Genomic DNA, 23,500 nt, shown 5'->3' with positions numbered 1-23,500 from the left:
GCCGCATGGAGGAGGCTTTCCTGAAGACCCAACAGCTGCTTCCCCTGGCCTGGTATAGGTTTATGGATGACATCTTTGTGGTCTGGACTCATGGTGAAGAAACACTCCTTAATTTCCTCCATAACCTCAACTCCTTTTCGAATCTGAATTTCACCTGGTCCTTCTCCAAAACCCAAGCCACCTTCCTGGATGTTGACCTTCATCTTGTTGAAGCTCACATCCACACCTCTGTCCATATCAAACCCACAAACAAACAACAGTACCTTCACTTTGATAGCTGCCATCCATTCCACATCAAACGTTCCCTTCCCTACAGCCTAGATATTCGTGGCAAACGTATCTGCTCCAGTGATGAATCCCTCAACAATTACACCAATAACCTGACCAGTGCTTTCCTCTCCCGCAACTATCCTGCAGACCTTGTCCACAAACAGATCTCCCGAGCAATACATTCCTCCCCGTCCAACAACAATGTTCCTACCCCCAGACCACACAGAAGCATCCCCCTTGTCACCCAATATTATCCTGGCCTCGAATACATCAACAAATTACTCCGCCAGGGATATGACTTTCCCAAGTCAACCCCTGAAATGAGATCATCCCTTGACAAAATTCTCCCCACACCACCCAGAGTTGCCTTTCGTCACCGCCCCCCTAACCTCTGTAACATCCTTGTTAAACCCTACAATATTCCCAGACTACCTTCTCTACCCAGCGGTTACTACCCCTGTAACCGACCCCGCTGCAAAACCTGCCCCATGCATGCCCCGACAACCACCTACTCCAGCCCCACTACTGGTAAAACATACACAATTCAAGGCAGGGCCACGTGTGAAACTACAAATGTCATTTATCAGCTGACATGCCTGCACTGCACAGCCTTTTACATCGGTATGACAACAACTAAACTGGCTGAGCGCATGAACGGACACAGACAAACTGTCCGCATAGGAGATGTCCAATACCCAGTAGCGGAGCATGCCCTCCAGCATAATTCTAGGGACCTAGGAACCTGCTACACCGTATGTGCCATTTGGCTTCTCCCACCCAACACCAGTCCCTCTGAACTGCGGAGATGGGAACTTGCACTCCAACACATTCTTTCATCCCGCCATCCCCCAGGACTGAACCTACGTTAAACAACCTCACTCCCATTTACTCTTCAGTCTTCTCTTGTTTACCTTTCCTCTTTAGCCATTCACGCATCTATTCATCCTTCATAGTTTTGTTTATCTTTATACTGTATACCTCTTTACTTCTGTTGCATCCTCTTTGGTTTGAAGCTGGCACAGTACTTACAGTAGAATATCTTTGGCTTCCCTCTGACAACCATGCCTCCATCCTTGCTACCCTCCCTGTTTTCCTTCCCTGTTGCTTCATAACCTGGGTTGTGAGTAACTGAATCCACTTTCCCTTCTTCCCTTTCTTTCCCCTCTCTCCTCCCTGATGAAGGAACATTTGTTCCGAAAGCTAGGAACGTAAATTTTCGGTTCTGCTTTTTGTGTATCTATCGGCTGTACTGAGCTGAGGTAAGTACTGGCCAGCCCCTCTATCTCTTTGAATGCATACTGTCTGCAATTTCTAACCAACTTTTTTCATTTATAAGAATGTCTTCAGATGCCACATCATGATCAACATGACCAGGCCCCCCAACACCTGCAGAAACTGGTGTCACAAATGGGATCCCTGCACCATCACCATTTGGTCTAAAGACAGACCATAATTTTGTGGCACACATTTTCTACAGTAGCCACATTTGATGCTAACTGGCTGACAAGAGAACAGATAGGGTGACTGTGCTATTTGCACATGGCACCACTGCTTGAGGTCTCTGTGCCACTCACTACGCAACTGTCGGCAACTCTTCGTGTGATTGCGGGCAACCTACAATCAGCACATTCTGAGCCTCCACACATCACAATCAGCTACTATTTGTTATGAGATGTAGTCACAAGTTTACTGCCAGCATGTGGTCACAGCCACAAGACCACAAGCTGTTAACACCTCACCATGTCGCTGCCACACTGACATCAAGTCAACAACGGTAAGCTTCACTAAAGCACAGCTTTACAGCTGTTGACCTGCACTGCTGAGAATGCAAAACTGTCTGAGAAGGGAGTAGTATTTTTGTGTCTATGTATTTTCACGTGTTAGTGTTTACTTTTTTTAAGATGCCTACTACATGCTCTCAAATGGAGGGAGCTGCAGTATCGGTTAGTGCAGATCCCCTTAAAGCTTTGCCACCTCAGTGGCCCTTGCCCTTAAAAAGTAAGCAAGCAAACAAGCAAAACAAGACCTGCCATTTGATCACTTTATGTATTCCAGCAACGCTTGACAATTCCATTATGTATGCTTAAACTACTTCTCTCATATTGCATTCCAGTGTGATTAACTGTTTCCCCTGCTATTAACTACATATCTCTGTTTTCAAGGAAGATGTCAGAAAATGTCATTACATTTTATCAAACATGACTGATGTTGACTGAATCTGTTCTTATCTTGATGCGTTTCAACTGAATATTGTAAGTCTAAAGTTGACTAGAGATCTACTGTACGATCATATGTAGACTCAATTAAGCCACTGTGCAGTGTCAGCAGCTTTGATTTGTGTGCCAAAAGGATTATCTAACCAATACATTGACAAAAAGGGGCAAGTTTTCACTGTGTTCAGCTTTCCACTCTCCATCAGTAGACAGGGAAAGATTCTGAGGCACTTTTGTAATATGTATTGTACTTCTGTCCTGCAGTCAGGTAAAGGGAGAAATTGTGTGCTCCCAGAAGAGGCAAAGGTGAGGACTGTGAATGTGTTTATCAAGGGGATAGATCTGCAAATAGGGGGAGAAACAAAGGTAGCTTTGCCCCCCATCTCCATGCGAATCTTTGTGCCTTGCACTGCTGAGGGACGCCTCTAGACATTTTGTCTCATTCTCCTTTCAAGTGAATGATTTTTGTCATATATTCACTATGAAGACAAATTTTATATGTTGCAAGTGCCAAGAGCATGCAACTGTTGTCAAACCTCCTTCTGCTCTCACTGTAGATACAGTCACTGAAGTCCTAACTGTGACTGTGTATGGATAAGATGGTGCAACAGGAACTGGTGTAGCTGTCACTATCATCTCCCATTAAAATTAGTTGATCCTGTTAGTGTCCAGGACTAGGAGCGGTGGCAAACATGATTGTAGAAAGCAATAGAAATGGAAAACCAGCAAGAGTCATGAGAGACCTGAGCACTCAGGTGAGCCTATTACTTTTGGTCTCTGGTGATAAATATGTTTTAAAGTTGCCGTACTGACACAACAGTGGATCAGGTGCAGAAAATATTATTCCCCTGGGAATATTCTGTGTGCATATGGAGAGTGGTAAGGAAAAACATGAATTTGACATGGAGATGCTCAAAAAGAGCGGACAGCATTTCAATGTTGTTCTTGGGTATTATTTTCTTCCGACTTTCTGGGAGCTGTGGACTTACAGGTGCAAACTGTCCAAATGGGTGGTGTGATGCACTGGTTTGGCAGCAATGAAACTACAAAGGCTACCAGTAATCCACAGCAAAGGGGCTATTCCCTTTGTTTATGCTACAATATGCATTTTATCCCTCCGTTTACAATAAAATATGTATCTTAGAGTCAAAGATATGCACCCCAAAAATCATACGTGATAGACTGGAGCGACAAACACAAGAGTCCACAGGAATTATCTTTCTGGTTGAGTCCCTCAGCAGTAATGGAGTTCTAGAGAGCCACCAAGTGCATGCAAAAAGAGGAATTTGCTGAGCTGAAAGTATTAACACTCTGCCACTCAGCGACACCACAGTGGTGTCGTGAGCAAAATAGCGGTCAACGGCTGGTGACACCACAGTGGTGTCATGTGCATAGTATTGCTCATGGCTGGCGACACCACAGTGGTATCATCAGCATAGTATCGCGCAGTGGCCGGCGACAGCACTTTAGTATCTTTTGCATTCTGTTGGTGCTTTGTTTAGGTAACAATAAGTTACACATTTCAACAAGTTCTTTTGTTTTTATAAGCACTTGTGCCCTTTCATCATAGCAGACAAAAGAGACGATATGATTATTTATGAAGAACGTGTGGAGCAAAACTTGGAGGTTGCCACTACATTGCATACATCTCATCATGATCCAGTTGACAGACTTCCCGGTCACATAAAGCAACACCAACAGGCCTATGTATTTTCAAAACGATTAAATGAAAACGAAGAAACTGCCACATACATTCCAAAACACAAAAACACAAAACTCAATATGCAAGTCTTGTGGTGTTATGTTTGGCTGCATATCATATGAAAGAGAAATATTGAGTACCAAAGACAATGCAAATAAACAAAATTTGTGTTTATTTACGTATGTATATCTTCAAAATTTCATGAAAGTAGGGGAAAAAGGTTGAGAACTTATGAGAACTAACGATGAGATTAGTAAAACATAACGATTTATAATCTCCCAATAATGTCAATAATGGCCAGCAACAAGCCAAGTAATCCAAATTAGCACTGCCGGCACCAAGCAAATAAATTTGTACGACATGTGCAGACGTCAAAGTGTTAATGGAGAAATATGTGCTCCTGTGTGTGCTTAGAAAATTTTGGGTCACAAGAAGTAATAATTCCACATGGAACAGCACTGGTCAGTGTACAAGAAGCAGAAGCAATTGATGCTGAACAGTTTTGGACAGAAAAAAATGTCCCAGGAAAATTCAAGGGTCTGTTACTGCGTCAGAAGACAAAGAAAGTGACCTGAATCAGAAGATATTTTGAAAATATTTGATGAAGATGACAAGTCACATTGTTGAAATATTGTGCACGAATGATGCTGATATCTGGGAGAATATCAGGACATCTCAAGATGTCAACATATAGCTGGGAAAGCCTGAAGAACCACATCAAGAGATTCTATGGGGAGGAGATGCACCAAAATATAAAAAATCTGGACAAGTTTCAACAGTGGAAAGGGAAGATTCCAAATTCTGTCTGTTCCCAGCTGAGATATCGAGATGGAAAAATAATATCAGATTTTGCCAAGATTTAAAATCGCACCAACTGCAGAGTGGCCAGCAAGGCACTTGTGAGAAAGTGGATTTGAGATATGTGCCACAGGCTAGATGTGGTAGCAGGGAGCTATTACACCTTCGTCTGTAAATGGCAGCTTCCTTAGCAGCTGAAGATTGGGACAGGGTAGGCACTGCCCCTTGGTCTATAGCAGGGATATGAAAGCACAGCAGAAGGGCGACACTCGCACAGTGATTAACCTGAGTGGCTAGCAGTTTGATGATATCACTCTGAAAGTACTCCGAAAACGTCTCCACAACACAATGATTCCTAGAAATGTGACCATTTCAGGTTTCATCAGTGCAATTGAGCAAGCAGCCAACACACTTTCAGCAAATGTGGCTGCCACGAGACCTGCAGGGCACTAACCAAGACAAAGCCTCCAAAAGCTAACACCTCATTCGCAAGAGACTCCTGGGATACAGCATCATCATAATGTTGCCAGAAGATGAAGGGAACTCCACAGTTGTTTTGCAGTAGGCTGATTATAATGAGGAAGTGTGTCAACTTCTGGAGGACTCTGCCTACAGACTTTTGAAGCATGGAACTATGGACAAAGTGAAGAAGACAAGGGCTCTCTTGAAGGAAATCAGCATTCCTGGCAAGGTCATTAAATAACTATGATAGAGAGCACTAGTTCCACGTAGACTATGTGGGCTGCTGACAGTCCATAAAGAGGGTGTGTCACTGTGCCCAATTGTTAACAGGATTGGTACATCAGTGTAATCAACAGCCTTATGCTTGAAGGAATTATTTGTTCTCAAATGTGGGGAATTGTATTCACTACATCCGCAACTTTGAGGACCTGCAAAAAGTTACAAGAATTTACATATTACAGAACCTAACATAACGGTTAATTTTCATGTGGTATCCCTATTCACTAGAGTGTTACTGACAGACTCAATGTAGCCGATGCAGAGAAATTTGATGATGTACCTATTCAGTCATGTACTGACATCAACTTATTTTCTGTATGGGGGCCAATATTATGATCAGACAGAAGGTGTAGCCATGGGCAGCTCCCTGTCTCCTATGGTTGCCAATGCAGGCATGGTAAGATCTGAGGAGGTGGTATTAGAGGCAGTTAAATATAAGCCCATATACTTCTTCAGGTATGCGGATGATAACTTTGTGATCTGGTCTCATGGAAGAGATAGGGTCAATGATATTCTGGAACCTCTTAATTCATGCCACCCAAATATTAAGTTGACTGTGGAACTGGAAAAGGGCGGCCAGTTTCACTTTCTGAATTTACTTGTCAAAAGGAAAGCAGGGGAGAACAGGTGGGTTATTTGGCCACAGCATGTATCGCAGACCTACACACACCGATTTATATCTGCAAGCCAGCAGCTGCCACCACCCAGCACAAAGGAATAGTGTTCTGAAGACACTGGTCCATAGAGCATCCATTTTGTCAGACCCAGATAGTTTGGCAGTAGAAATAGAGCATAACGATCAGTGGTCTGTAAGATAGGATAGATGGCCAAGCAGATTCAGAAGGTCCTTCAAATAGCCACTCCACCACGTGATCTAGAAGCAGAGTAAGATGAAGCAAGGACTGTGGTGTACCTGCTCCTTGCAGGATCTATTTCTGCCAAAATCAACTGGATTCTCAGGACGTGTAACATCAAGTGTGTGTGTTGTCCACATACCACAATAAGAGGACTACTGGGAAATATGGAAGCTGACCTGAGACTACAAAAACAATGGATTTATAATATATCTTATCTTGCCAATATGGCATGCCATACATTGGCCAAACAACTAGGGCAGTGGACATCAGATGCAAAGAACATCAAAGGCTCACCGACTAGATAGACAACTAAATCAGCCTTTGTCGAGCACTGTCCAGAACTCAATCATTCCATTAATTATGATGACATGAGGGTTCTTGTACAGACCCCCAGATATTGGGACAGTGTTTAGTCTATAGAGATAAAACTAACAGAAAGCCTCTCGAATCATGACTCTGGATATCAACTCAGTAGAGCCTAGAATCCTGCACCAAGAGTTGCTGAAAATGCAATGTGGGCAGCAGCAGAACTCCACATAAAAGAATGACACAGGATGCTTCTAGTGGAATCTGAAGGTCAAAGAGGAAATGCCTAAGAATGTTTCTAGTGGGAGTGGACTGCAGAGGAAATGCCAGGAATTGCACTGGACTGAAAAGGGAAGGACAGCACGTAGATACGTGCACCACACTGAAGAGCGAACACCTGAGGACACTGCTAGGCGTGGGTGGTATACGGAACACCTGGAACATCCGCATGCCAAACAGCCTCAGGTAGCACCTGATGAAGACAGAGAGTCATGGTGTCGAAATATTGTGCACGAACGACACTGAATCCAGCAGAACACCCAACATCTCAAGTTGTCAGCATTCTGATCTCTGTTGACTTACACTTCTAGCTGATGGTGTCACAGCACATTTATTAAATCTAGCTTGAAAGGAGCAACTCATTCATGCATCATTTCTACATAGTTCATTATCAAATCCATTCTACCCAGATACAATGAGTTCTAGTACTGCATCTTACACCAATGTCCCCTCCCTACATACAGGTCTCTGCTGTTGGGAACCTTCCTCCATTGTTTCTCCTTTTCTATACTCATGTTGTCACTGTCTGTGTTGCAGTTTTGTTCACTATTTATCTGTCACAATGTAGCACCCATTACAATACTGTATGTGCCGTGATCATTGTGCCACTTGTTGGTGTAACGTGCCTCCTATTCATTAAAAAGGATAAGTATTTTTTCTTACTCTTAGAGGTGAACCTGTATGGGCAAATGTCTGTATTCTCATTTAATGCTCTTGTATTTCATTGACACTGAATATTGTGCCTGTATCCTTTAAATTTATGGAGTCATCATCCCACTTTTGATTTGCATACTCAAAGCATTCAATTGTTTTCTGCTACACTAACAGAAAATGTCATGGCCAAGCCACAATCTCACATTGGAATGCAAGAATGATGAGATGCAGTGCCAGAAAGGACTTGCTGTCTCTGTCTATAGTGTACCTGTAAGCACACTCCAAAATAACTATCTTCCTAACATAGAAACTTACTTTGTCAAATACCTTAACCTGTGATCTCTGGGCTAAATCTCTTAGACTCATCTGATTTTCTGTGAATTACTGCCCTCATGTTAAAAGTGAGATGGAAGCCAAATATAATACACAATGTTTTTGTCCTCCAAAACCCACCATGGACTGAACAGGTGGTCACATCTTTGAAAACCTTTCATAAAAATGTATCCTCTTACAGTGTGCCCTTTTCTCTGACACATTCAAAAAACACCTGCTTACCTTTTTACTACAGACTTGTGATCAAACCATTGTTCTTCACAAATCAAGTTCTGCTTCACTTTCATGTCCATCCTGATACTACCCATACATGTAATTTTCATATTTTACTAGAAAACACTGATCATGCTATGTTAATGCATCAAATTTTGTATTTTGTTTAACTTATTTAGGTAGTGTACTTCAATTTAGCTTCACGAAATGGTTAATTCTGACTTTGAATAACTGCCTGCCCCCAGGTGAATCCTAATATCTATGTTTATCTATAACCAACCTAGTAATATCACCATGACTTTAGTAATGGATTATCCATGTTGTTTTCTAATTTTTTTGTTGATGCACACATACTATGTTTGATTACTAGGGGACTTACTTCTGTTCTTAAAGTATCTGCTACCTATCACAGATCTTAGCATTTAATGGGTTCAGTTGGCTATTTTTTTGTGGTTCATCCTTCATTAACTCTAACAAAAAAATTAAATCACTGCTGTGAAATTTAGTCACTCATGTTAAGCTTCTTTATCTTTGGGAAACTTGTTAGCTTAGTTGACACTTATTGTTCAAAACTGAATTTTTATTTAATGAATATTATTTCCAGGAATTAGTCCCACAGCAATTGTATTTGTCTTCCCGTGGCATCACATTCACAACCTTTTAAATGAGTGATATGTATGTCAAACTGTTGTTGCTAGTGTTACTCAACTGCTGCAGACAATGATAGCCCAGATATGTAATCCCATCTGGCAAACTCAGCCAGTCAGACCTTTGTTACCTCTAACTTGAAGTCTCTATGGTCCACCCAACCCCTAGCCACTACATGTGGGCCTTACGAAAGGGGGAGGAACCAGGCAGGTTGTCTAGCCAGTCTGATCATTATTTTAAATATTTTCTTGTAATGTTCAAGTATAATTCATTGTGACTTACATGTCAAGAAGGATTGTCACTTCAGCAGGGGTTGGTTTGTCTCTGTAGATCATCATCCTCTGACAAATGTGTCCACTGTATGTCTATAGTGGGTAGTCAATAGGAAGTAAATGACAGTTGCCACCTGGTGTGTCAATTTCAAGATAGATGCACTCTCTGGCAGCTAGTAATGATGTGTCTCTTTTCCTACACCTTTCTTTGTTACTTCATTCTGACAAAGTTAACTTCATCTTTTGGCCACTGAGACTGGATAATGGTATAACATACTGACCTGGGCATGGACATCTGTATTCCATACACTGAATGTACTTTTTCTGTAATTTTCATCAAGTTTTTCTATTTTTACAGAAGCCTTCAGATGGCTACATCCTCCACCTTACTAGGTGCCCTCAATACTTTTACATTAGTTCCCTAGTATTTTACTATCCCTAATTTTTATTTTTTCTTCAAACAGAACATCCAATGACAACTTACTAAGAAGTCAAAACCAACTGTAATACTATTTGCATAACATGAGGCTGAGAAATACAATACAAAATTTCACAAGAAACTTAAATCTAAATCTGAAATTTAACTTTGTCATCTGATCTAAAATCACCTTCAACAAAGACATGTTATGTGGAAATTAGTCACAAAATGTTTCTTTCAGCATCAAGGAAAGATGTTGAAGAGAAACCACCTGTGCACATGTAAAACACAAGCAGAATAATTAATGATATTTTTCAAAAATAAAATTAAAACTTCCACAAAGAATAAAACAAGAAGCCCATGAAAGCATCTTTCATACAAATAAAACCCAAGTATTCTGTTTTAGAAATAAGTGTTAATTACCTGGATAGCACTCCTAAGGCCTCAGTACATACAGAAGGGCAAGAAACCAGTTTTATAGCAACACGCCCTATCAGAGAAGGGTAGTGCTGGCGCATTACTGATTCAAATGCACCACGGAATGTTGTAATGTCAGACTTTTTAGCTGCTAAATCTACATTTGCATCTGAAACAATAACAAGAAATTGTACACCCAAAAGAGCAAAGCCACTGTCCACAGTGAAAATTTTAACTTTGATAAAGATAAGTATATTATTAGAAATAACCTAACTAGTGACAAAGAGGAATAATATCAAAGAGTCTCATAAGATTATCATTTAAACTCTCCTCTTTCCACACTTACATTAGCTGTTAGTTATGTAGTGCTTTGCTTTAAACTACACAAGAGACAGCAGTTTAATGAAGATGAATAGATATTTTGCATTGCAATGTGCTAACTGTTCATCGAAAATAGTGCACATGAAATTAATAGAAACATTCATGGAAACTACAGTCCTCTAACAGTGTACCAGAGCTGCATGAAAATGATGAAAAATCCTTCAACTGCTACGGGGCACATTCTTACCTCTGTATCAACTGGCATCATGTCACATTATTTTGTTTACCTCTACTACATTATTAGTATGTTAGAAAAAATTGAGTGACATTTTACCCAGTATGCTTCCTGCATGCAGCACAAGTATAAGTACACTTGTGCGGCATGTCTGGTGGGCAGGGGATGTGATGGGCGAGCCCGGACAAGATGCATCTATACTACCAGCACCCTGCAGTGTACGACTCCGTTCACTGGCCACACGTTGCAAGTAGGATTGAGAAAATATACTATCTGTGAACAGAAACAAGAAAAAAATGCAAATTTTAATAGTAACTTGTAGATAAAATCAAATCTGCATTTAAAATTGCCGTATTTAACTGGCAAAAGGCAGCTGTATATTTCAAATTGTATCTTCAGGTTCACACCTTCTATTTTATTTATATGCTTCAATAAGGAAACAGCTTTTACATGATGATGTTGCAATATCACAAACACTTTCATTTATTATAGTGATCCAGATAGTTATTTCCACAATATCACAAAAGCAGCAGTTACAATGGTTTTGCTGTTTATTAGTGTACATGTTTTCAGCACTACAAAATACACTCCCCTCCACTGTAGGCACACTTATATCATGAGGTTCATTTCTGTATGATAATCAACTGGTATCTGTTTCATTCATTCTGTTACAATTACTTCAACCATTTCCATCAAGTAGTACACCTACTTTGGTGGACATTTCCCCTTGTTTCATTCTCCCAAATACTATTGACAAGAAACATTTGATTTTTTTCTGTCTTCAAACCTTAAAAATAAAGGAAAAAAAGGAGAACTTGGTGATTTCCTTTTTTCATTTTGGCATTTAAAGAGTCCAGCCATTCTTCCATAAGACCACTCACCATCCACGCCATTTTATTGCTTCACTATGTGACTGGAAGCTTACTGACATCCATGTTTTTGAAACAATGTGATTTTGCCACCTTTCCAATCACCAGTGGCTTCTCCATTTCACCTAACATGTTTGCACACAGCAGTACAGTGAGTCTTTCTTTGGACATTTTTCCATCGGTGCACTTCTCACCTCAAATAGTTACAGATTTTGAAGGCAGCACACAATAAAACAGTAACACATCTTTTGGATCATATTTCACAATTAAGTGGGACAGTATTGTCTTTCATTCTGTTGCTACATTTTCCTGCACATCCTTAGCTTCCCCACACACTTTATTCTACGCAATGTTGTGCCTAGCTTTTAATCTGTCCAGCCATCCTGTGGATGCCTTAAACCCCATAATTTCAACTCTTTAGTGACTTTTAGAGCCTCACTCTGCAAAATGGGTCCAGATAAAGGCAAGTTTTTTGCCCACACACTTATGAAACATTCCCACACTATTTCATTAATTTCTTCATTTCCGGTCTTCTTCACCTTTCTTTTCTTCAGCCCATTCCCTTTCATCCATTCATCTCAAATCTTATCTTTGTCTCTTAATGACTCATAAATTTGTGTTTTACTGCATTTGAAACATAACATAATTCTGCGCACGGAGAGTTTGTCTTTCTCACTTGCCTCGATTACATTAATCTTTTCATTACATGGTAACATCGCACACCCTTTGTTCAACATCATGTCACTGTATCTCTTAAAGTCTACTAGGCAAGGAAACTGGCAGAAAATCATGACCTTGCCAGGTAAAACCATTGTTTAATGGAACATTACGCACCTCTTTCACTGCACACATTGCAGCAGAGTGTTGATAGTTGCGCAACAATGTTCCTGTATGTGCCGAAGTGCATCAATAATGAGGAAAACGAGAAAGCTGACAAACAGAGCACTGATGAACAAACCTTTTCCTTTGACATACTGTACAGACACTGAGCATAGCTTATTCATTGTCGCACAGAGCGGCGCTGTCTTAGGTCCAAACCAGTATCACTGCTCTGAGCTTGACCCCTTTTCTTGGTTTTGCACCGTTTAACATAGGTGTTAATTTTAACATCCTTGTAGAGTCAGGAAATAACTAATGAACTGTAATACAGTAGTACTATATAGGTTCTTTTGCCACATTATACAATGAATTATTAAGTATGTTCTAAGATTTGCTTTCCATTTCCGCGTTAGGCACGTTCTGCTTTCTACAAAACAAAAATTCACTGAATGCGTCAGGACTGAAACACGTGTATAGTTTGGGCAGATTTCTGAATTATACACGTGCCAATTTGAGCAAGTTTTACTGTATTCACAACTGAGAATAATGACAACCATCAGTTGTAGAACGGAATGACGACAATAAAAATTTGTGGTAGACCAGGACACGAACCCAGATTTTCTACTTATCACAAGCAGTTGCCTTACCTTTTGTCTATCTGTGCCTGACTCGCAGCCAAACCCAAAACTCCATTTGTCATCAACCCTGTATCTACGACCTAGACTGACAACCAAAAGCTGTAGAATGGAATGACGACAATGGAAATTTGTGCCAGACCGGGAGACGGACCTGGATTTTCCACTTATTGCCTTACCATTTGACTATCTGTGCACAACTCATGGTCCGACCCAAACTTCCATATGCCGTCGAACACCCGGTCCAGCACAAATTTTCATTGTCGTCATTCAATTCTACAACTGATGGTTGTCATTATTCACAATTGAGAAATTACAGTGTACACAAGAAACTCAAATTAATTAAAACTAAGATAAGTACTAACATATAAGCCATATCACTAATGGACATAGAGTACAGATATGTTAAGCATACATTGAACCTGCTTGTAACACTAATGTTGTAAGATAAATACAACCAATACCTTTCCTGAAAGTAGTAGTGCATATGCACTTTGGAGTGTATGATGTACCACTAAACAGCATGTCTCCCATATAAATATGAGAATTTTCACTCAAATACAAGCAGACTAAAAGAGAATAGTACCAATACTTTCTGCAGGATTAGCTCATGCGGACCACAATGGTATGGTTCGCATATTCTATCACATAGAGTAACACCAAGACATATTTGTTGCAGATTTTTTAACTTTCCATATTTTTTACCTTGGCAGGACTTGTTACATTTTCATTGATAAAGATATTTATTAAAATTATTGAAGAACTACGCTATATAATAACATACAACATCAGATAATTCAGCTCTGGGGTCCATCAGCTAAAACAAATAACTGTATACTGCTACTATTAACTCAATCCTTTCTTCAGGCAACAACTCTAAAGTATGCTTCATAATGTTAGATTGTAACAAGATGAAATTACCTTGTTTATCTGCATCAGATGCTGGTACACCCTCTATATCTTCCTCTGTAAGTAAGTCTAATGAACTCCATTTTGCCAAAGAGCCAGAATCTCCAAGATCTTCTGAAAAGTTTTATCTCATGTTAAGACAACACTCATGACAAATACACACAATCAGGAAAAAATGCTCACTAAAGTTATAGTGAAAGTTAATGTAATGTGAGAAACACTGCACTATTCGGAAACAGACTGTAGTAAGTCAGTAATCACTTCATATTCATTTAATTCCACTGCACTCTCCACAAATGTGTATATTGCATCACCAAGCCAAAAGAGGTACAAACAAGATGAAGTCTTGATGCACACTTGGGGAGCTTGAGATTTTATACTTCTGTTCAAGAATGTCTCAAAAATTTTAACATCATAAATAATTATTGCAATTACTGTCTTAAACATTACGATCTATAGAATCTTTCACCCTTTCACCATCGCCAATTCACAGACTATGACAAAATGTATATTACTGAGTTAAAACCTTCAGTTTATTTTTGCTGTATCTTCAAAGAACAATTTCCAATAGTAATATGCTTTGTTGCTTGTAGATATGTTTTTGCTCTGACAGTCAAAATTTATTTTTTCAGTTTGCTGTAAATCCATTCACCCCACCCCCTTCCTCCCAAGAACAAAGGACCTTGTGGACATCAAGTATCCAGACAGCCCTACTGTAAGTGTACCGCAACAGCCAGGAATATGTGGATATGGCAGACTAACCTTAAGTTACTGAAGAGAGGAACAGTAGTATTTTTAGTAGTAGCAGGGACAACAGTCTGGATGATTGACTAATCGTAACATTGACTCGTAACATTAGCCAACATGACCTTAGCATGTTGGTATTGGAAATGGCTGAAAGCAAGGGCAAACTACAGCTGTTATTTTTTGCAAGGAATGCTGCTCTACTATATGGCTTAATGATTATGGTACCCCCTTCAGTAAAATATGACAGAGGCTAAATAGTCCTGCATTAGGAACTCTAAAGGGACCTACTCGTACTTTGGTGGATGTTGTCATCCAGACAGTGGGCAGGGGAGGGGGTCATCTGGTGTTTTATGAGTCATGACATGAAATCTTGATCCCTTAGACAGATACAAAATTTACAAATGAAATAGATCCTTTGCAGTCAGATATAGCAGAAATTAAGTGTGGTGGCAGAAAGAACAAGACATCTGGTCAAGTAAGTAAAGGGTTATCAGTATGAAAACCAGCAGCAGTATTGCAGTAGTTGGTATAAATGTATTAATGAATAAGAAAATAGGAATGCAGGTAAGTTACTATGAACAGCACAGTGAACACATTATTGTAGCCAAGGCAGACATAAAACCAACACCCACCACAGTAGTAAAAGTTTATATGCCTACTACTGTCAAAGGTGGTAAAAGAGTGAAAGAATGTATGACAAGATAAAAGCCATTATTTGGACAGTTAAGGAAGATGAAAATTTATTTGTAATGGAAGACTGGAATTTGATAGTAGGGAAAGGATGAGAAGGAAAAGTAGTAGGAGAATGTGGAATGGGGGAGAGGCTAATGGTAAAACTACCAGCCAGAATTTTTCACAAAGGATAATTTAATCATTTCTAACACTTGGTTTAAGGATTGCAAAATACGGTTTTTTTACATGAAATGCTCCTGGAGACACCAGACAGTTTGGTATTGATTATATAATGATGTAACACTTCTCAAAACCAGATTTTGAGCTGCCACGAGCAAATGTGGCCTCCGACTGTAATTTTTGAACTGTAGATTAAAACTAAAGAAATTGCATGAAGATAGGAAATTAAGTACATGTGGATACAGTAAACGAACCAGAGGTTGTGAAGAGTTTCAAACAGAGCATTAAGCAACAACTAACTTAAAGAGGGAAAGACAAATGGATGGCTCTAAGAGATGAAGTAGGATCACATGGATACAAAGACAGGGCCTACTAGTAGTCCTTGGGTAGCACAGAAAATACTGAATTTAACTTAAGAAAGGAGAAAATATAAAAATGTAGCAAATGAAGTAAGCAAGCAAGAACACAATGACAAAAAAATGAGATCGGCAGAATGTGCAAAATATTTAAGCAGGCTTGGTTAGAGGACAAATGTTGGGCTGTAAAAGCATATATGACTATAGGAAGGATGTGAGGCCATCTGCAGAAAAATTAGAGAGATCTTTGGCGAAAACATAAGCAGATAAAAGAATATCCGGAGTTCAGACAGCAAGTCAGTACTAAATAAAGAAGAGAAAGCTGAAGAACTGAAGAAATATATTGATGACCTATACAAGGAAAATTAATTTCAAGAACTTATTATGATCAAAAGGGAAGAGGAAGTATATGAAGATGAGATCAAAGGTATAAAATTACATGAATAATTTGACAGAGCACTGAAAACCACAAATTAAAACAAGGATCCTGGAGTAGATGACATTCCCTCTTAATTATAAAGATACTTGAGAGAGCCAGCCATGACAACACTATTCACCTTTGTGCACAAGAAATACAAGACTGTCAAAATACCATTTGGCTTTACAAAAAAGGTAATAATTTGAAATACAAAGAATGTAGGTGCTGAGACGCGTGAATGTTGCCAAACTATCAGTTTGGTAAGCCAAGGTTACAAAGTGCTGACATGAATTATTTACAGAAGAATGGAAAAACTGATAAAAACTGAAGAGAGGTTTGGGTTATGGAGAGATGTAAGACCACCCAAGGAATACTGACCCTAAAAACATATCTTAAAAGATAGATTGAATAAAATCAAACCTACAGTTAAAACATTTGTAAATACAGAGAAAGTTTTGAGAGCATTGGAAGGATGTGTCTTTAAAATTCTGAAGGTATCAGCAATAAAATGCAGAAGATAAAAAATTGTTCAAAACTTGTACAAAAAACAGACTGCAGTTATAAGAGTTGAAGGATATTAGGGGGCAGTAGTAGTTGTTGAGAGGGGACTGAGAAAGGGTTGTTGCGTGTCCAAAGTGTTATTCAATCTGCACATTAACCAAACAATAAACGAAACCATGAAGAAATTTGTAAATGGAATTAAAGTTCAGGAAGAAGAGGCAAAAACTTTTTGCTTTGCTGACAACATTGTAAGTCAGTCAAAGACAGCAAAAGGACATCAGAATAGTGTTTGAACAGAATGGATACTGTCTGGAAAAGAGGTCATAATGTGACCATCAACAAAAGTAAGACAATGTTAACGGAATGTAGTGAAGTTAAATCAGGTGATGCTGAGCGAATTAGGTTAGGAAATGAGTTACCAAACTTTTTTAATTACATTAGGAAATGAAACATACAAAACTGAAAGTGAGTTTTGCTGTTTGGTGGCAAAGTACCTGGTGATGCAGAAGGAGGCAGGCTATAAAACATAGACACTGTGACAGCATGAAATACATTTCTGAAAAGTGAATTTAAGTGTTATGAAGTCTTTTCTGAAAATATTTAACTGAAGAGCATTGTATGGAAGTGAAAGAGGAGGTAACCACAGGAAAAAGATTGAATAACCAACAAAATGGAAACATTCCACAAGTTAGAGAGCATGGACTGTCAGAAATTTGAACATGGTAGAGAAGCTAAAAAACCTGAAATGTGTAATGTACAGGCTCAGTTTAGATACAATGGGAGGGTCAAGGAAGTGAAATGGAAAGAATATAACTTTTTATGGTCAGGCAAATATTGGGTAATATCAATAGTGGTACAAAATGGTACAATGGGAGTAGAACAGGGATGAATACACTAATGCGTACAGAATGTGTGCTGACAGTAGAGTGAAGAAAGACGACAATAATGAGAAGTAGCAGAAATGAGAATAGCAAGAAACTTAATGAAATTGGGATCTATCAAGGAATTTTTCTACCTTGGAAGCAAAATAACAAATAATGGACAAAACGAGGAGGATATAAAAGGTAGACTAGCACAGGCAACGAGGGCATCCACGGTCAAAAGAACTCTACTCAGGTCAATCATTAGTCTTAATTTGAGGAAAAAGTTTCTGAGAATGGGTGTAGTGCATGGCATTGTATGACAGTGAAAACATGGATTGTAGGAACCCAGAAAAGAAGAGAACTGAAGCATTTAAGATGTGCTGCTCTTAGAAGAAGGACGTCAAAAGTTAGGTGGAGTGATAATATCATGAATGTGGTGGTTTTTCATAGAATCTGAGATGAAAGAAACATATAGAAAGCACTAACAAGAAGGGACTGCATGATAGGACATATGTTAAGGTATCAGCAAATACCATCCCTGGTTCTAGAGAGAACTATAGAAGCATCTTTAGGGGTAGACAGAAATTGGAATGCATCATACAAATAAGTGAGAGGTGCAAGTACTACTCTGAGGTGGAGAGTATGGCACAAAATGAATTTATGGTGGGCTGCATCAAACCAGTCAAAAAATATTTTCTTTTATGTACCAATTTGTTACAATAGTAAACCGTCATCCCAAGAGTAAAGATTGCACTTGCTATTAACTTAGTTATGCTCCTCACCCCTCTCACCATAATGGACATCTATGGACGACAAACCAGTTTAAGTTCGTTCTCATTTTCTGCTTCCTTTTCTTCCACCTTTTCACTGTGCCCCATTCATCTTTTTCAGACAACTTCACAACTGTTCCCTAACACTTTCTATCTTGGAATCCTTCAGATCTTAACACTTTCTATTGGAAAAAATATTTTTCCCACTGCTGCTTCTCCTTTTTATGATTTTTTTGAAGAAAATGTCCACACTAGTTGCACTTTTCTTTTTATTTAAAACCACAACTGGTTTTGGCCCCAAAGGCATTTATCTAGTCAGGTGTCCTGAGAGTGCACAAGAGTCGTCCTGTACCCCTCAGGTGAATACAGCATAATAACAACAGGACAAGCAAATGGTATAGTGGGAATAGAACACATATGCAGTTTTTCACCTCTACTGTTCAAACTATATATTGAAGAAGCAATGATGGAAATAACAGAAAGGTTCAAGAATGGGATTAAAATTCAAGGTGAAAGTATAACAATGACAAGATTCACTGACCATACTGCTATCCTCAGTGAAGGTGAAGAGGAATTACAGGATATGTTGATTGGAATGAAGCCTAAACAGAATATGGACTGACAGTCAAGTGAAAAAAGGTGAAAGTAATGAGATGAAGCAGAAGTGATAATAGCAAGAAACTTGTCAAAATTGGGCCCCAAGAAGAAAACCTGCTACCATGGAAGCAAAATAACGAATGATGGGCAAAACAAGGAGTCGTCCTGTGTCCACTCAGGTCACCAGCAGATATTTTCTTCAAAACCATTACCACAGTTGGGAAATTGTCACCAAGACGTTCTACATGCTGGACAACAATTGTATTTTGTATTCCAAGTCCTTACTAACTTCTTGGAGCCTGGTTTTTTTTGTCAATCTATATTTTTCTTAAGTGTCAGTTTTCTGTGCTTCTTACTTGACCTCAAAATTTCCTCATAATTCTTGTCTCCAGTACTTATAATTTGGATGACCCATAATTCAGTGTAGGCGGTCACTTGTACAGAGACATCCCGGTTTCAGTGCTGTGTTGTAATTTGTTATTTTTGCCATTGTGTTACACATTTTTTAGTGCCAATATTCTCCAGTATTCCATATGCTCATTCCAGACTGTTTATTCTTTCATCTTTGCAGCTTTTTCTAATGTATTTCTTTCAATTATCTCTCCTAATAATGTTAATACTTTGACCTTTCCTGTTTTATTAACTTCTGTTATCAGTTTTTTTTAATTTTTACTATTAGCTACCTCTTGGAAGCTTTTTCGACCTGCACTTGACTTAACTGTTGACAAACAAGTTAAAGTAATCATTCAGAAGTTCCACCAAAGCAGAATAATGTTTACTTTTCCCCAATCATCACAATAAGCAATTGGAGTCTTAAGATTTAGGTTTTATCATCATTGGTTCTGAACAAATTACACCTTTTACTCACACCCAGACCCAGTGCCAAAGAACCTCTTCATACAATACAAAATGCCAATTTTTTTTTACTACAATCATGTTAACTAGAACAGTGCAAAAATGTAGATGAATGACATTCAAAAATTGTGTTAATTATTAATAAACTGATTGGCAAGACCTAAGGTTAAAAAGGCATGGTAGTGCAAGTATTTAATAAATTCCTTGCACTGTTCCGTAGTCATTTATTTCACATTGCAATATTTCATGACTTAGAGGAGACTCCATGCTGTATTTATCATACATTTCTAACATAGACAATAACATAATAGCCTACTGTCTTCAAAATCACAGCACTGTTATTAATTTTAAAAATACATAAAACAGCTGTGGCAAATCTCTGGACTATCTCAGCCAAATTCCCTCACATTGACAGCTCTTCATATCTACACTTGACTCTGGATCTTTTAGTTACAATTATTGACACATGATTAATAAGAGATTGGACTTCTTAACTTTCTTCTAAAATTTTGTTATTTCTTTGCCTTTCATTTATACATACACTGAAGAGCCACAGAAACTGGTACATCTGCCTAATATCATGCAGAGGCCCCATGAGCATACAGAAGTGCTGCAACATTATTTGGCATTGACTCGACTAATTTATGAAGTAGTGCTGGAGGGAATTGAAAATACGAATCCTGCAGGGATGTCTATAAATCTGTAAGAGTACAAGGGGATGGAGACCTCTTCTGAACAGCACACTGCAAGACATCCCAAATATGCTCAAGAATGTTGATGTCTGGGGAGTTTGGTGGTCAGTGGAAGTGTTTAAACTCAGAAGAGTGTTCCTTGAGCCTCTCTGTAGCAATTCTGGATGTGTGGGGTGTCACATTACTCGGCTGGAATAGCGAAAGTCTGTTGGAATGCACAATGGCTATGAATGGATGCAGGCTGATCAGACAGAATGCTTATGTATGTGTCACCTGTCAGAGTCATCTATCTACATGTATCAGGGGTCCCATATCACTCCAACTGCACACGCCCCACACCATTACAGAGGCTCTACCAGCTTGAACAGTCCCCTACTACATACAGGGTCCATAGATTCATGAGGTTGCCTCCATACCCGTACACTTCCATTCAGTTGACACAATTTGAAACGAGACTCGTCTGACTAGGCAACATGTTTCCAGTCATCAACAGTCCAGTGTTGGTGTTGGACCCAGCCAAGGCGTAAAGCTTTGTGTTATGCAGTCATCAAGGGTACATGAATGGGCTTTCAGTTCCGAAAGCCTGTATCAATGATGTTTCGTTGATTGTTTCGCACGCTGACACTTGCTGATGGCCCACCATTGGAATTTACAGCAATTTTCAGAACAGTTGCACTTCTGTCACATTGAGCGATTCTCTTCAGTCATCATTGGTCCTGTTCTTGGAGGATGTTTTTCTGGCTGCAGCAATGTTGGAGATTTAATGTTTTACTGGATTCCTGATATTCAAGGTACACTAGTGAAATGGTCATACAGGAAAATACCTACTTCATACCTGCCTTGGAAATGCTGTGTCCCGTCTCTCATGCATCGACTGTAAGACAATGTTCAAACTCACTGAAAACTTGATGACCTGACATTGTAGCAACAGCAAGTGATCTAACAACTGCTCTATTCACTTGTTGTCTTATATAGGAGTTGCTGAGTGCAGCGCCATATTCTGCATGTTTACATATCTATGTATTTGACTCCGCATGCCTATACCAGTTTCTTTGGCACTTCAGTGTATCATTACTTTTATTTGAAACTTCATAATCCTATGTTTTTATATTTCATAGAGACTCTGGGACTGAATAAAATAAACACATACTTTTCACAAACTTGAAGATTGCTTTGCACAGCACAATATTTTACTAAGCTTGGTGCTACTGGAGATGGTATGCTCTGACCTACCTTCAAACTAAAAACTTTCTTATCCAGCCACTTACATGAGTGTGTGTGTGTGTGTGTGTGTGTGTGTGTGTGTGTGTGTGTGTGGCGGAGGGGGGGGGGGGGGGGGGTAAGTCTGAACTAGAATACAACATGGCATTTTTCCATTAGAAATAATTGTTAAAAGTGAAAGAAGTGCAGAAAAAAATCCTAGTACTAGCTAAAAACTAAGCCTCATACTCTGTGGTCTGGGCCATTTAAATAAGATTATGCAATTGAAGATCTTGTAGACTGCAAATTGTGTTTATTTCTCTGGTAACCAATTTCAGTTATAGATAGGCCCTCTTCAGCCCAGTATGTAACTTCATTGGTGATGTGTGGAGTCATTGTGCAGAGCCACTGTATATGCCAGGAAGCAACTGTCATCAACAACAAGGGCCTCGAGCATGTATGACAGCTATGTGCATCAACTACACATCACCAATGGAAATATGACTAGTGCCTCTTAGCACATTTAATAAATCCTTACACTGACAATGCATAACCAGTGGAGACACACGCTGTTCTGAAGATCATCTATCTATGACAGTTACCAGTTGCCAAAAAAATGAATACCATTTGCAATTTAGACTGACTGGTTTTTGTTAACTTACACTACAAGAGCACTGTCGTTCCAGCTACGATTTCAAAATTTATAATCATTTAAAATGTACACCAACCACTATTTAACCCTAAGATCCTGTTCAGATGCTATAAAGCTTGTTTGCAACACTACCCTCACCATTACAAAAGGTAAATTTCAAAAAGGATACAGGACTTATAACCAAAATTCACATTTCCAATTATGTAGTCACATTATATTTGTTTCTACTCTTTTAGTAATGTATAGAACTATACATAAACTTCTAATGTAATTTAATTTCAAACACAAAGCTTACAAAATCATGCAGTCAGTCAATATTCTTCATGTACCACATATTTAGCTTTTAAAAGTTAAAACAGAACATGTATTAATTCACTAGCATGCGTACTGAAAATGAAAGAATGCTAACATCAGATCATGCAACATACTGAAATATGTATAAAATGTAATAGAAAATGAATAAACACACAATTTTGGGTTGTGGTGTAGTGCATGCAAGCATCCAAATTTTCTCTATCAATATATAAGGCCATTCTCCTCTCATTTTTAACACAGGTTTGTAATACATAAACAATTTTGAATATTCCAATTAATATATTTTATTATAGACCATGACATCTGTCTAGTAACAAAGGGTGTTCAAATACACAGCATATACTCCAGTACACTAATAGTCAAGATTATTCAACATTATCAAGCTTTCAAAGATACAAGAGAAGAATAAAGGAAATTCAATGTTCAGGTGACTGATGGCTGCATACACATTTTACCATGCAGTCAAAACGAAATACATATGATCCAGCCTGCGCACTTAAGATGAAGCACGTTCAAATACACAAAACATCTAAACAATATCATTCAATGAAAGGTGATTTCTTGGTCAAATAAGTTTTTAATTTTATTAAATGTGTGCTGTTTTATGCAAATTACTACAATGGGTGCTTTTGTGAAAGTTAAATTTCAGAAAACTAACTTCACCTACTAGGAAACTTTCAAAGAAAATGTGATGCTGCAATCACTGAGCACAAATCAAAATAAAAACTCATCAACCAGAAAATTAGATAATACACAAAAGTTCCAAAAAAGAA

The 23,500-nt window shown here is 38.8% G+C and overlaps 1 protein-coding gene across 1 annotated transcript in view; it reads right to left on the bottom strand.

Moving 5' to 3' along the window:
• Positions 1 to 23,500, bottom strand: part of LOC124605827 (protein retinal degeneration B) — a 575,027-nt gene that overhangs the window by 172,275 nt on the left and 379,252 nt on the right. Inside the window, exons 10-12 of the mRNA XM_047137749.1 lie at positions 13,922 to 14,023; positions 10,777 to 10,950; positions 10,128 to 10,290 (exon numbers count right to left, since the gene is read on the bottom strand). Coding sequence (XP_046993705.1) covers positions 10,128 to 10,290; positions 10,777 to 10,950; positions 13,922 to 14,023 — 439 coding nt within the window. The remainder of the gene's footprint in view (positions 1 to 10,127; positions 10,291 to 10,776; positions 10,951 to 13,921; positions 14,024 to 23,500) is intronic.

The sequence above is a fragment of the Schistocerca americana genome, chromosome 1 (genome assembly GCF_021461395.2).
Source record: "Schistocerca americana isolate TAMUIC-IGC-003095 chromosome 1, iqSchAmer2.1, whole genome shotgun sequence".
Taxonomy (NCBI): Eukaryota; Metazoa; Arthropoda; class Insecta; order Orthoptera; family Acrididae; genus Schistocerca; species Schistocerca americana.
This window is presented reverse-complemented; position numbering and strand designations above follow the sequence as displayed.